A 13,470-nucleotide genomic window follows, 5' to 3' on the forward strand; every position below is an offset into this window, starting at 1 on the left:
AGAGACGGTCCCTGCCATAGAGCGTTTACACTCTATAGTGCTGACAGACTTTCCTTAAAAGGGGCTGTGCGTAGATGTGAAAAGAGTCACTACTTGGAGAGATCCCTTCTGCATGGGAGGAGGCTAAGTTAATTCCACTTGAATGGCACTGGGTGTTCCAGCTTGTCCCTGTTCTACAGAACCTATATGGACCAGATTTAACATGTGGCAAGGACAGAAATGCTCTTTGCTGAGCCAGTGGAATTCACAATGGGAATTGATGTGATTTTTATAATATTCTTTCAAGCAAAACTTACTCTGCCTTCAGTTCCTGCTTCTCTTGGGGTGGGAGATGAAGGTATGGGAGAGTCATTGGCAGCGTGGCTCCTAAAAGACCCATATTTGTCTTGGCTAGAGGGCCCATCTTCCTGTCCTGTAACTTGTGGATGGTGCTGGCTTTGGAAACCTGGCTTCCTTGTTACACCCAGAACTCCTCTGGTTTTCCTGGTAAACACCATCTTGGAGATAGGGTTATAAACCCCCAAACCTGTTCTTAAAAAAAATCCCAAAAAACAATACCAGTCCTCTCCTGCCCCACTATACTAAATTGGAAGGGAAAAAGTTATCTCTGATTAAGGAAAAATCACAGTTTTGTGATAAGTAGTATGAACAATGTTTTTTCAGTTGTAGGAGAATTTCTTTGACATTATTTCATCCTAACTTTGCCAAATGATGCCAAATGAGCATTTATTTTTATTCATTTTCTGACCTTGGAATAATATTCAGGTTGTTAGTTCAGTGTTGTTTTTATGTTATCTATCTGTAATAGAGTGGCACGTAGATTTATATCTTAACACACAAACCATTTGGGTTTGTATTCAGTTGTGAATTAGCTAGCTAACTACTCATGGGGCAGGGACTGTGTTCTTCTATGTTCTAGACAGCACTGAGCACAGCGAGGTCCTGATTTGAACTCTTGGAGTACTACTGTAATACAAATGATTAACAGTAGTAATTGTAATTGAGTAACCGTTTTCTGCACCATATTACTCCTTTGCATTCTTGTGTAAATGTTTCTAGAGAAATGACAGTCCCTGAAAACCAAAAGCACAGCTGTGTTTGTGTACCTCTGTTTTTGAATTCATTGTCAATTGCAACGTCATGATTGGTGTGATGTCCTCAGACTTTATATAGATGGCACTGTTCCTCTGTATATAATTTCTTCATCTAAATAGTTGTGCGTTTCTAGCAGTTTCTTAAGCTCTTCAAAAAATGTTAGATTTTTGAATGTGCTTAGTGTTGCCACAGAGTATCCCTTTTATGGTGGATTGCTGCTTATATCTGTACTGATCAGAGCTGAACTGCAGCAAAATCCTAATAGCACAGCAAGGTATCTCTAAATGTTTCCATTCTGGTAAAGGGACACTGTTGACTTCAAAATCATGTTTCCAGCTGAAATTCTGTTACTGTTTGTTACATTAACCCTCAATGTTACAGGCAAATAAAACATTTGGGATAGGAATTTTGGGGAGACAAGCATGAATCTAATATTTTTGTTCTGTTTGGGTCTACTTGGCAATATTTTTTATATAAATCTTATGATGAAATGTCACAAAGTGATGAATTTGATATAGGAATAAAGCAAGGGAGTACTGTACAATGTGAATTTTCTTTATATGAAATTAATGCAATATATATTTTAAAACTATTTCAACTTCAAAACTTTTGAAACACTTGGAGCAGATATTGAAAAGTATGGAAATGCAGGGTTATGTTACTCAGTGTTATCTATATCCCCAGGATGCACTGTTTCTGGGCATAGCAATTTTTTTGTGATACTAAGTTCCAAAAGCCGGACCACTTCTACACAAGTCAATAACTTCTCTTGCTTCTGTCTTCTCCTGAGTGTCTTGTCCAGCTAGCACCTCATCTTTCCCCAGTCCTATCCTCCTCCTCAGATGAAAAAGAGGGCTTGTTAGGAGCTCATTAGTATGATATTCCGGGGTGCAATCCTGACGATTGAGGGGCTGTATCACCACCTGCCCTGCAACTTGGGTGCCTCACAATGCTTTGCTGCTGTAGGTCTCACTTGGGCCACTCGCGGACAGCATGCTGGTAACACCCTGAGTGTCTGTAGAGCCACAGTCCCGGTCCAGCAGTTCTGCCCCCTGCAGCCTGTCAGCAACTCACCAGCCGCACTCTGGCTTCTAGCAGCCTTGGTTACTGCCTGCAGGGTGACCCCAACACACTGCCAGCCCTGGGTTTTCCCCCCAAAATATGTGTTCTGCATTGTCCAGCCCTCTCCTGGACAGTCCAGATGGTCCCATTGCCCTCTGAGTAGATCCATATACAACAGTTTGCTACTCTAAATGGAGTTACTTACACAATTTTGTTTAAAGACAACACTGGATTCGTTTTAATTAAAGAATAAAACAAGTTTATTTAACTATAAAGAGTTTGTGAGTACCACTATAAGGCATTTAAGTGAGCAATGGTTACAAGAGAAATAAAGATAAAATGCTTTCTAAACTTAACTAACTAGATTTGGGTCAAGTTGAAGTCCATTCCCACTAACATTGTTGATCAAATTCTCAGGTTGGCATCTATTTCCAAAGTCCAACACCTGTTTCTTTTGTCATCTGAGGTGAAAAGAGAGAGATGGATAGGGAGAGAGAACTTGGGGCATTTTGCCCATCACTTTCATAGTTCAGTCATCCTTTGAAATACATTGTACTGAGGATTACCCTATTAAAGTTCATTCAGACAGTAAAGAAGGCAACATGGTGTCCGGTGGTGAAAGAGGTTGCACACAATTTCTTCTCACCTCGGCTGAAATGCAGATTTTCCTTATCTCCTGTCTTCTCCCTCTCACTATCTGAGGACCCTGTTTACAACTTGCATGTAAATTGAGGTAAACACATATTTCTGAAGATCTGCTTGACCAGTCCTGCCTAACTGGGGCTACATGGGTTTGAATATGTGCTACCAACATCATTCAAGGAGAATTCATAACTTTATATATAATGTTGCTACACACATTTCATCATTGTTATTGACCAGTGAGTGATTAGTTTTCAAATGATACCTCACTAGGCATATTTTTCACAAAGATTATTACAATGGTGTGTAGGTTGTGAATACTGGGTACAAGCAATCACAATTGGGCACTTGTAGAGAGCGCGGAAACATACTGCTGTCATTGGCACTTGTCTTTCTAGTTTCCCCTCTTGTTGTTTTCTTTCCCATGACCCCCTGCCATGACATCTTGTTGAGAGACTAGAGAACGATTGCCTAATGTAATCTGAGCTAACCTAAGGAACACTGTAGCTTCACACAGCGGTAAAACAGAGTTTTGCTGTGAAGAATGGTAGCACACCCTCTATGCATTGAGCATATTTCCTCTACTCTAGCCTCAGATCCCACCAGCTGAGAGATTGCCAGTAATTGAAGATGGTGTTGTATGTGACCATGTCAAGAGCTACTATTGGGCCAGTTCTTGTTCTGTTGAATATTTGTGCACATGGATCACCTGGTATGTTGCCAGGTACATTTAAAAACACTTCCATACAAACTCTTTACTGAAAAAGTAATAGAATTTAGATGCTGCATATTGATAGCCTCGTAATGGAAGAGGAGACCATGAGTGTATTAAATTATTTTGAATGCATTTAGAATAAAATGCAAGTAAGATCTCTATTTCATTAGTTGGGCTAAACTTAATCTACACAATTTAAGCGAACTCAATTAAAAAAAAAACAATATGAAGCTATTGTATTAAGCTCAAATTTTATCTGGGACAGAGCCATATGTGTGCGATTTGTTCATTTCACTAGAGATGGAAATATAGATTAATATTGATGAGAAAAGCATCCTTCCACTGCAAATGAAATGCCAGCGCATGGACGCTATTTGCAAAACATTAACGGAGTACAAAAAATCCATCTGTTTTATTTATATCTGTTACTGAGTTACAAAACCGAAACGTTCATAGAAGCAAGTAGTTGCAGCTCTCTGACACACCAGGCTTCCAGCAACTTCAGAGCTACCATTAGAAGAGTTAGCCTTTCTTTCAAATAAAGGCCAAATGGGAAAAGGGCTATATTGAAATGGGATAGGGAAGGGTGCAAGGGGCAGTCAGTTCATGCATACAGTAGAACCGAAAGAGGACCCTACATCTGCAGAAATATAGTTTAAGTAGGAAAAAAAAATCATTTTTTTGTATTTGGTTTGCCTGAAGTAATGACTTCTTTATTGTCCTTTGCATCCAGATTACTAATGCATTTCAGTTTTCCAATATCTCTCTGAATTTCAAAGTTGATTGAATTATTTCCAAGAAGGATGGACATAACTGTGGTTTTTTTGTTTTGTTTTTTTCCCTTTTTTAGTATGGAGGACAAACATAAAGTGGTGAACCCTACAACTATCCCTCGCTACATCCCAGAAATCACAATTGGAGGCAATGAATTTGATAAAATATATTACCAATACAGATCGGTAAGAAATGTCTGGAGGGAATGAAAATGTTGTGGACAGGAAAGGTGTGGGAATGGAGAAGATATTCCAGACTATGGCCCCAACCCTGCAAAGGCTTGAGCCCACACATAAAGCGCTCTGTGTAGCTCAAAAGCTTCTTTTTCACCAACAGAAGTTGATTCAATAAAAGTTATTACCTCGCCCACTTTGTCTTCCTAATATGCCAGGGCAAGTACAGCTAGAACCACACTGCATAACTCAGTTATGTCAATTTTATGCATAATATGCTGATGTCTTTCCAGGAGTGGGGCCTCTTATCATATGTGCTAGCTTTGTATAGAACCCAACTTTTCTTAAAATCTAGCTCCTATTTAGGGGAAATAATGAAGCAGATTATTAGGTTGATAAGCGGATTCTTTTTTTCTCTCTCTAAATTTGGACGAAAAGGTAAATCCTTTTTTAATTCATCTTTCTGCCCTCTGATAAATCTAAAATATTCCTTAAAGTCCAAAGAGAAAATTGAATCCCCATTGAAACACCTTTTTTGATACAACTATAAAATACTTGTTGCTTTCGAAAAGTAGGTGCTGAGGATGTGAACGTTTCATTGGTTCAGTGAAATGTTATTGCTTTAAATAAACATGTTCCTATGAGCCTGCAACCTGCTGCACCCCTTCCTGCAGCCCACAGACGATATGTCTACACTGCAGTTAAAAACCCATGGCTGGCCTGTGGCAGCTGACTCAGGCTCAGATCTAAGGGACTGTTTAATTGAGGTGTCAACGTTTGCGCTCAGGCTGGAGCCTGGACTCTAGGATCCTGCAAGGGTCCCCTTAGCCAGAACCCCGCAAGCCCGAGTCAGCCAGCTTGCCTCTAATTTCAGTGTAAATGTACCCAGAGATTCCCAACCACATTAGCTGCTTACCTTGCTAGTTTTGGAGATAATGGCTTGAAATTGGCTTCCTACCTTTATGCAGTCAGTCCTGTGGTATGATCTGCATGGGATCTTGTGGGACTTGGTGAAAATTAACATCACCTGCTCTTCAAGGTACTCTGCAGAATTTCTGTAGGACTTACTACTATAAGTTCTTAGTTTGTACAAATTGAACAGCCAGCTGATGGTGGTGTCTGTATATTTTTAAACTGTGTGGAAACTTTTTCTCTGCTGGCTGCTTGGGGAAACTAGGGCAGGTAAAAGTCCAAGGAAACTGTATTTGGAAGTTGTAGTGAACTATAATCTGCAGAGTCAAAACAGTTTAATTAGTGCACTAGCAAGGTTAGAAAAATCACTTGTGGTAAGTATCATTAAAGTGTAAAATTCTGGTATTTGAGAGACTGTGAACTTTTGAAAAAAAAATGTCTATTATGCATCAGGTTTAGAATTTCCAATAAATATTACCCCTTCTCTGCTCCTCCTCAGACTGTGCAGACGGGGCTGTAGAGAAAGATGCTCTGGGTTCATACAATTCCACATCTTTTTGAGATCTGTATTAGAAAGCATTTTCTCCGGCTTGTAAATGGGATTAGAATCACAGAAGGCTTCTCGCTGTTGCATAAGTTCAAATCAGTTGATGGCTTTGAATACTCCCTAATAAGTTCAAGGAAAAAATATTTTCAGAATTAAACACCTTTATGGTAGCTTTTGGCATCATTTCCAGCATGAATCTGAAACTTTGGACTTGATGACTAAGTATATTTGTTCCAAGAATTAGGATTCTTGTGTTTCAAAATTAAACAGAAACCTTTGTGTGCATTATTGCATATTTAAGGGTGTTGTTCTGGTATGTGCATTGTCATAGTGCATCATCTAATCTATACCTACTATGCCTGTTTTGCGTAAGACAACGGACTTTCCCTGCTAAAGGATCACGTGGTGGTGGAGTTCAGAACTGTAGGTGTGTGTTGAGCTCTCTCAGTAGGTGACCTCAGTGCATCATATTGGGAACTAGGGATGCGAGTTCTAAATACACTTTTTTCCTAACTTTTGTAATTGACAATCTTGCGTTCGGCAACAAGGCAAGGGTGCCCTGACTCAGTTGGAAATTGGCTTTCAAATAGTGAGATCCACTTCCCAGATATGATGGAAGGATATCTGGCAGGAAGAACTGTGTAAGCCATCTCTAGAAAGGAAGACAGGAAGCTCAAGTCACACAGTTTCTCCCTGATGCCAATCAAAAACGGCATGATATTCTTAGGGACCAAAACCATCCCATGAGACTGTGCTTAAGTACTTTCCTGTATTGGGGCTGTACTTCCTACTGCTGTTTCTCTTCGTCTTTTCTTTTTACTTGGCCAGTATGTTTAAATTATAGTCATAACCCTTCTGTACTCTCACATGGCCGCTCTAGAGAAGGATTCCTACCCAAATGATGTATCTGCCCTCAATCTGGCCTTCAACTTCTGGGCTCTTTTTCTCTTCCTTCCCCACTTCCCTCCTGCAAATGTGACCCAGCAGCTCCCTTTTTCCTCCTCCCACTCATATCTGAAACCTGTCTGCTCCTAGGTAACGTCCCTCCTTTCCTCACAGGCCTGTCCCTGCATAGGTGCGGCATAAGAAGCATCTCTTCCTCCAGCCAACCAGCTGCCCCTACACTAGGAAACACCCCTAGAGTTAGGGGGCCACACGAGCCACAAGTGGCTAGGGAAGCCCAGGGCCAGTGTCATGGAGGGGGCGTAACAGAGCACAATGCTACAGAAAGTCTGAGCTTGTAGGCCTAGTCAGCTAGTAACTCCAGGCTTAATGATCCTGTAATTAAAACATCACAAGAATAGTAAACTTTTCATTTTGGACAATGTGTGCATGTTTAAAGTTAGTGGAAGTAATACTGTGAAGTGTGTCCTCCTTTGTAAGTGTGTCCTCCACCCTTTGTAAGTGTGTCCTCCATTGCATAAACCTTTCACATGTGGCTGGTTCCCCCCCCCCACCCCCGGTGCACTGAGGACCTGTGCAAATACCTTCCTAAGAACCCAGAAGGTTTAAGGCATACCCAACTTTTTTTTTTTTTAACAGTAGTGAGGCAGCTGCAGAAAATTTTTGTTTTTACCTTTTTCAAACTCAGTCAGTCATAGAAGTATTGGACTGGAAGGGAGCTTGAGAGGTCATCAGGACCTGCACTGAGGCAGGACCAAATAAACCTAGACAGTCCCTGACTCGTGTTTGTCCAACCTGTTCTTAAAAACCTTCAATGATTAGGATTCTAGAATTTAACTACCCTTAACTACCCTTCCTTCCATTTTTTTATTTTTTGTTGTTGTTAAATGATCTCTCCATTTCTGAGACAAGGCTTGCTGCATCTTTCTTTTACTATTAAGTAAGTTGTCTGGCTTGGTTCAGCAGCTTTTCATAAATTTTAAAGATGTGTTGGGAGGTAAAAGGAAACTCAGTAAAAAAAATAATTTTGTGTCAAGTCATGTAGATCACTGGAAGATAAGCATGTTAATTCTGACAGGAAGCAGCAAAGACTTGCAAATTCTTTAACAAGTGCCCCTTCGCTCTTTCCAATGATAGACTTTTGACAGAGAATACTCCAAAGTCCTCAGGCTTCCTGGGATACTGGGAGTACTTAGAGGTGTCCGCAGAGGGGAAGGAATCAAATAACACTACGCTTCACACTCCCAAACTCAATCCGTGAGTGCTGCTGGAACCTTCTAGGGATTTCTTTTCTCACCCCTCCAAACATGTCCTCTCTCTTCTCCCAAAATTGGGCAGATGGTTATCTGAAGGGAAACATTAACACAAGCAGCATTTGTATCTCAGAAACCAGAGCTGGATAATTCCTCTCTTCTCACTGCAGATCACAGGAAGACTAGTCGGTGTTTCCTGTGTATATGTACGCGCGTGCGCACACACACACACACACAACCTTTGATATTGCTGTTAATTGAGAACTAAATAAAATTAGTGGGGGCTAATTATCACTAGTCATCCTCAAGTCTGAGGCAGCAGACGAATGTAGGATAACTTGTCTCCCTGTAACTCTTGTCTTGATCCCTACTAGAGATCTAGCTTAAGCCCTGAAACGTGAAGTTTAATATCTTTTCCCATTTATTTAGGCATTAACTGACATAGTTGTGGATATTCTTGTCATCCTTACAAATGTCCATTCCCTCTTAGAATCTTGTTCAATGACATCTTGTGGCAATTAGTTTCACAGTCTAATTACATGTTGTGTGAAAAAGTATTTCCTTTGATTAGTTTTGAATTTACCACCATTCAATTTCACTGAATGCCTACTCCTCCTTCCCCAGCAAAAAAACCCAAACCCTAAAGATAAGATTTCTATAAAGAGAGATGTTTTTACTGTATAGTGATACTAGCCCAAGAAGATACAGCCTGGGCCCTCACTTTGTGTGAAGTGCTACTCAGACACATTCTAACAGCTCTGGTTGGGGTGGGGATGATGCCTAGAATGGGAATAAACACTCAGGCAGGCCTCCAATCTTCCCATCCTTCTTCATTAGTACAGAGCACTCTCAGGGCTTCCATACTAATCCTCCCTTTACAATAAATACAAGGACACCACAGAGAAAATACTTTTAGATGCTGGGGATTCCAGAGTCCGGGCGAGCAACAGGGAGGTTGTCTCAGAATAAAGAAAAGGAGTACTTGTGGCACCTTAGAGACTAACCAATTTATTTGAGCATAAGCTTTCGTGAGCTGCAGCTACAGCTCACAAAAGCTTATGCTCAAATAAATTGGTTAGTCTCTAAGGTGCCACAAGTACTCCTTTTCTTTTTGCGAATACAGACTAACACGGCTGTTACTCTGAAATGTGTCAGAATAATACATGTAGGGTTAACTCCGAAATAATTGTACTGTGGAATAATAAACGTTTTGGCCATTGATCTCAGATTTTAGATATGGTGATTGAAACAAACACCATGTTACCTACACAGAAAATGTCCTCAATACGTTGAAAAGAAAAAATTATTTCCAAGCCAGACATTGTCAATGTTTTTAGAACACTGCAGCTCTTTTTCTTTAGTGTAAGTAATTACATTGTAAATTGTGTTTCAGTTTAGCCTCTCTCTGTTTTTCCAAAATTAAGGAGGCTAATTATTGTTAGGGTAACTCCCTCCCTTCTTACGTATGACTTTATCAAAGACAGCTGCTATGGCAACACCGTCTTCTGTTTTCTCCCCCCTGCTATTTTTTCCTTTGCCATCTTTAGTTGTTTTCATTTTTCTGGATCAAGGTCTCCCTTTCCATTTTTTATTTTAATGGAGATATTTGACAGCTTTAATACAGAGCGTGGTCTGTTCTCAGAGCTAGGAAGAAAAAGTTTAATAAAGACAGACGTGCAATAAGCAAGAAAAGGCTCTAATTTCTAAGTGTTCTGCTTTGTGAAATGTTTGTCTCTTCAAAATTACTTGTTTAGCAGATTCCAAACTAGAGTAAATAAAATTGTTCTTGCCACCAAATTTAATGTTTGTGCATATTATATGAAAATACCATTGTCTGATAAAATATCCTTATGAGTCTAACAAACAAAACCCAGTAGATTTTAAATGAACTACCAAACTATCTTTAAAGCTGACCTGCAAAGGGGGAAAATGGGTGTTCTGTGCTTTTCTTTTCTTCACTTATAAAATGGAGCATAAAATTTTTGTTTATTTGTTCTGCTTTGCTTTTTGCTTTAGAATCTGTAGACAGCTAGAGAAATGGTAGGATTATAAAGTAGAGTACAAAGGAAGTGAAACCAGTGTAAGTGATGAGTTTGAAGGCTTGGTAGACTGCTTCAGAACTTTTTGGGGACTTTTTGGTAACACCAGTTGGTTTATTTAAATTTAAATGATAAAAATGTCTATCCAAGGATTTGGATTCCATGATGCATCATTACTAATACAATAAAATAAAATGCCAGCACCCTTAAAATATTCATTTCAAACAGGAACTCGGTCAGCAAGAAACCTAAAAAAAACCCCAAACTTCTCTCTTCATCATTGTGAGAAGCGTGCCGTCAGCCCCCTCCAACGACCCTGTTGAGCGGATGTCTTTTGCAGCATGCCTGTAAAGTCACCAAATTCAGGCTGTATTGGACCAAGCAAGTTCCAGAGTTCTGTAGCCCTCACAGAGAGTGCCTCCTTTATAACAAGGGAGACCAAGCTTGAGTGTTTCTACTGACCACTATGGCCATGATGTGGGGAGAGGTGATTCCTCAGATATGCCTATTTAACTCAAACAAATAGCTGTGAAGAAAGTTTTGTTAAAGATTAAAATCCCAGCTATGTCACTTCTGGGATGAGAGAGCTCCAACTCCCCTCCTCTGGGCCACCCAGGAGGCTAGCAAAATCAGGGAGGACAAAATTTGATGATGATCCTAGTATCTCTTAGACTAGAAACTATTTCTTAGAATGGGGAAAGACTTCAGGCTGCCTTTTTTTAGATCCTTTACTGTGCAAAGGACACTGGCCCCATTATTTTCCCTTTGGTTATTCCTGACTTGCTCTGTAAGGCTGGATTCTGCAGGGCTTTCAAATAATTGAAAATATTGCATTGTTTATATGCTGGATTTTGCATAGGCTAAAACTGAAGGGTCAGTTTTAATTTCTGAATTTCTTGATTTGTGAAGTACGTTGTTTTGAAAGCTCTCACTGATGAGAAGCACTTCCGACAACACACAAATTGAATTATGTGTAGAGCTAACTTTCTGGTATTAAAACTGGCATTTCTAAAGCCTGCTGCTACCTTGCTAAAATATATTAATGTGGCACTAACCATAAGTTAGCCTAGAGGTAAGAGGCTTCAGATGCATTTTAGTACTGACTAATCAGAAAAATAAATACGCAGTTACAATAATCACTTTATTCAGCATGGCACTAGTCAGTTGGTTCTACAGCTTCTCTCTGTGGTGTCATGTGGTGGTCTGGGTCTGCTCCACACTCTGCCACTGGCCTGATGGGTGACCTGCAACAAGACACTTCATCTCCCGGTGCCTCAGTTTCCCCATCTGTAAACTGGGGATAATGATACTGTATTGTATCATTGTAAAGTGCTTTGAGATTTACTGATGACAAGTGCTAGATAAGAGCTAGGTATTACCTTACTGACTAAAGTCAATGTTTACTATTAGCACTGTTCTGCTAAGAAAGAGCAAGGTGGATTCTGTTCCGCTGTGTATATCAGCGCCTAGAATAGAAGTTGTAGTGATTTGCCATTATAGAAGTATATAATTTTGTTACTAATCTCTTTTAATCAGCTAAATTCTGCTGTCTGAATCTTTATTACTGGCAGTGTTGTAAAAGCAAGAACACAGCCGTACTCTAGGTTGTCTATAGTGCTGATAGTTGGAGAAATCAACTATTAATTTGAGCAAGTTTGGTAAGTTAATCGGTGAAAGAATACGAACAAGGAGTCCCAAAGATGTCATTGTTAATGACTCTTCTCAGCACTCGAATATCTTAAGTAGTTTTCTGACAGTTGACCCAATATGAGTACTGGATGGAAAATATTTCACCTGGCATTGTACTCTTATGCTGCTGGAACTACAGATGTTGTTTTTCAGCATTCTGGATATGCCAGCAGAGAAGACTCATAATTTCTAATTGATGACCAAAATCTTTATAATACAGCTCAGTTTATATGCAGCAACATACATCTATGTAAAATTTCAGAACATATCAGCAAGAAAAAGTGTTGTGAACGTCGGTGTTACTTTAATAAAAAATTGTATGATTTCATTTTCTTTATTTTTTAGCAATAATATAGAAAATATTTGGATTGCCCTGACATTACTCTTGCTTATATTGGCATCATAACTGCAGCTTAGATCACCCTTTTCATGCTTGTCTATACATGTATTAGGCCAAGACCCACCCTTTGAAAATCAGGGCCCTTTAAGGTGTTGTCAAGTTGGGCGCCCAAAATGAAATCACTGATGAGAATCTTGACACATTTTATGCATTAAGAACCTAGAGGAAACCAGAGATAAGTAATAACTGTTCTACTAACGAGCCTGTCAGCGTAGCAGAACAGTTGCTCGTCTGTTCATATTGTAACTTTTTTTATGTCCATGAAGAATAGGTTACTTTAATATTAGGTCAGTACTCCTTATTCAGGCTAAAAAACCCATTGACTTCATTGGGAGTTCTGCCAAAATCAGGAATTGTAGCAGCGCCTTAAAAATTAGCATCCTAATTAGTATGCTATTCTTCTGAAGCGTGTGTATCTAGCTTACAGGTTTTTTATTTTCTATTAATTTTCTATAATTTTGCACTGGAGCAAGTAATACCAAGCCTACCCCAATAAGTGCAGCACAACCAATATTTAAAGAGTTCTAAGAAGAAATGGTATCTGAAGTGAAAACCATGCACTTTAATTTACAGCCAGTTAAAATAAACCACCTTAGCTATAAACCTCTGAAAAGCAGGGCTTCTAATGGAAACAGCAATAGACCTTAACTAATAGCAGCAATGACAGGTGCTGCTATGGTACTTACTATAAATGGTCAGCAAATGAAAAGGCTTGGAGATTGGTACAAGCCTTTGTGCTTTCCAGGGTGATGCCTTGTGTTTTTAAATACTCTTTGATCAACAGCCTTCAAACCCTGTTATTTATGGACCTATTTTAGCTGTTAAGCATAGCGGTGTAATGAAAGCAGCCAAGGAGTTGGGGGAAGGAGAGTAGTTCTTCTCTTTGGTCCAGAAATTCTGGAAAATAAGACAGGCTCCAAACTCCATGATGGATTTAGACATTTCCAGATTGTTTAAACTCTCAGGCAGCTCTGGCTCTGCATGTCTGATTTTCACTTTTTTTGAGGATCTGTGAAATGCAACTGTAGTGTACCGTAAACACCTCATTGAAGCTGTTCATTATTCTACAACATATACCATTTTAAAGGGGCATTTCATCATATTCATGGTCTTGACACACACTTCTGTGGTATAGTTTTTTATTTAATTATTAAAGTGATCTTTTATTTTTTATGTAATTTGCTTTTTAAAAATCTGAAGAAATTAATTCCTTTGTATGAGTCAGTTCTGTCTTCGGAGCAGCAATTCAGTTTGAAGAGTTGATGT

General features: G+C 39.4%; 1 protein-coding gene across 4 annotated transcripts in view; it reads left to right on the plus strand.

Annotated features, from left to right (window-relative positions):
• Positions 1 to 13,470, plus strand: part of NDUFA10 (NADH:ubiquinone oxidoreductase subunit A10) — an 82,236-nt gene that overhangs the window by 55,375 nt on the left and 13,391 nt on the right. For 3 of the 4 annotated variants that reach the window (XM_073306824.1, XM_073306821.1, XM_073306823.2), the window contains one exon: positions 4,365 to 4,473. The exons of the other annotated variant lie outside the window; for it this stretch is intronic. In XM_073306824.1, coding sequence (XP_073162925.1) covers positions 4,365 to 4,473 — 109 coding nt within the window. The remainder of the gene's footprint in view (positions 1 to 4,364; positions 4,474 to 13,470) is intronic. 4 annotated transcript variants of the gene reach the window in all.

Source organism: Lepidochelys kempii, chromosome 11, assembly GCF_965140285.1.
Source record: "Lepidochelys kempii isolate rLepKem1 chromosome 11, rLepKem1.hap1, whole genome shotgun sequence".
NCBI lineage: Eukaryota > Metazoa > Chordata > Testudines > Cheloniidae > Lepidochelys > Lepidochelys kempii.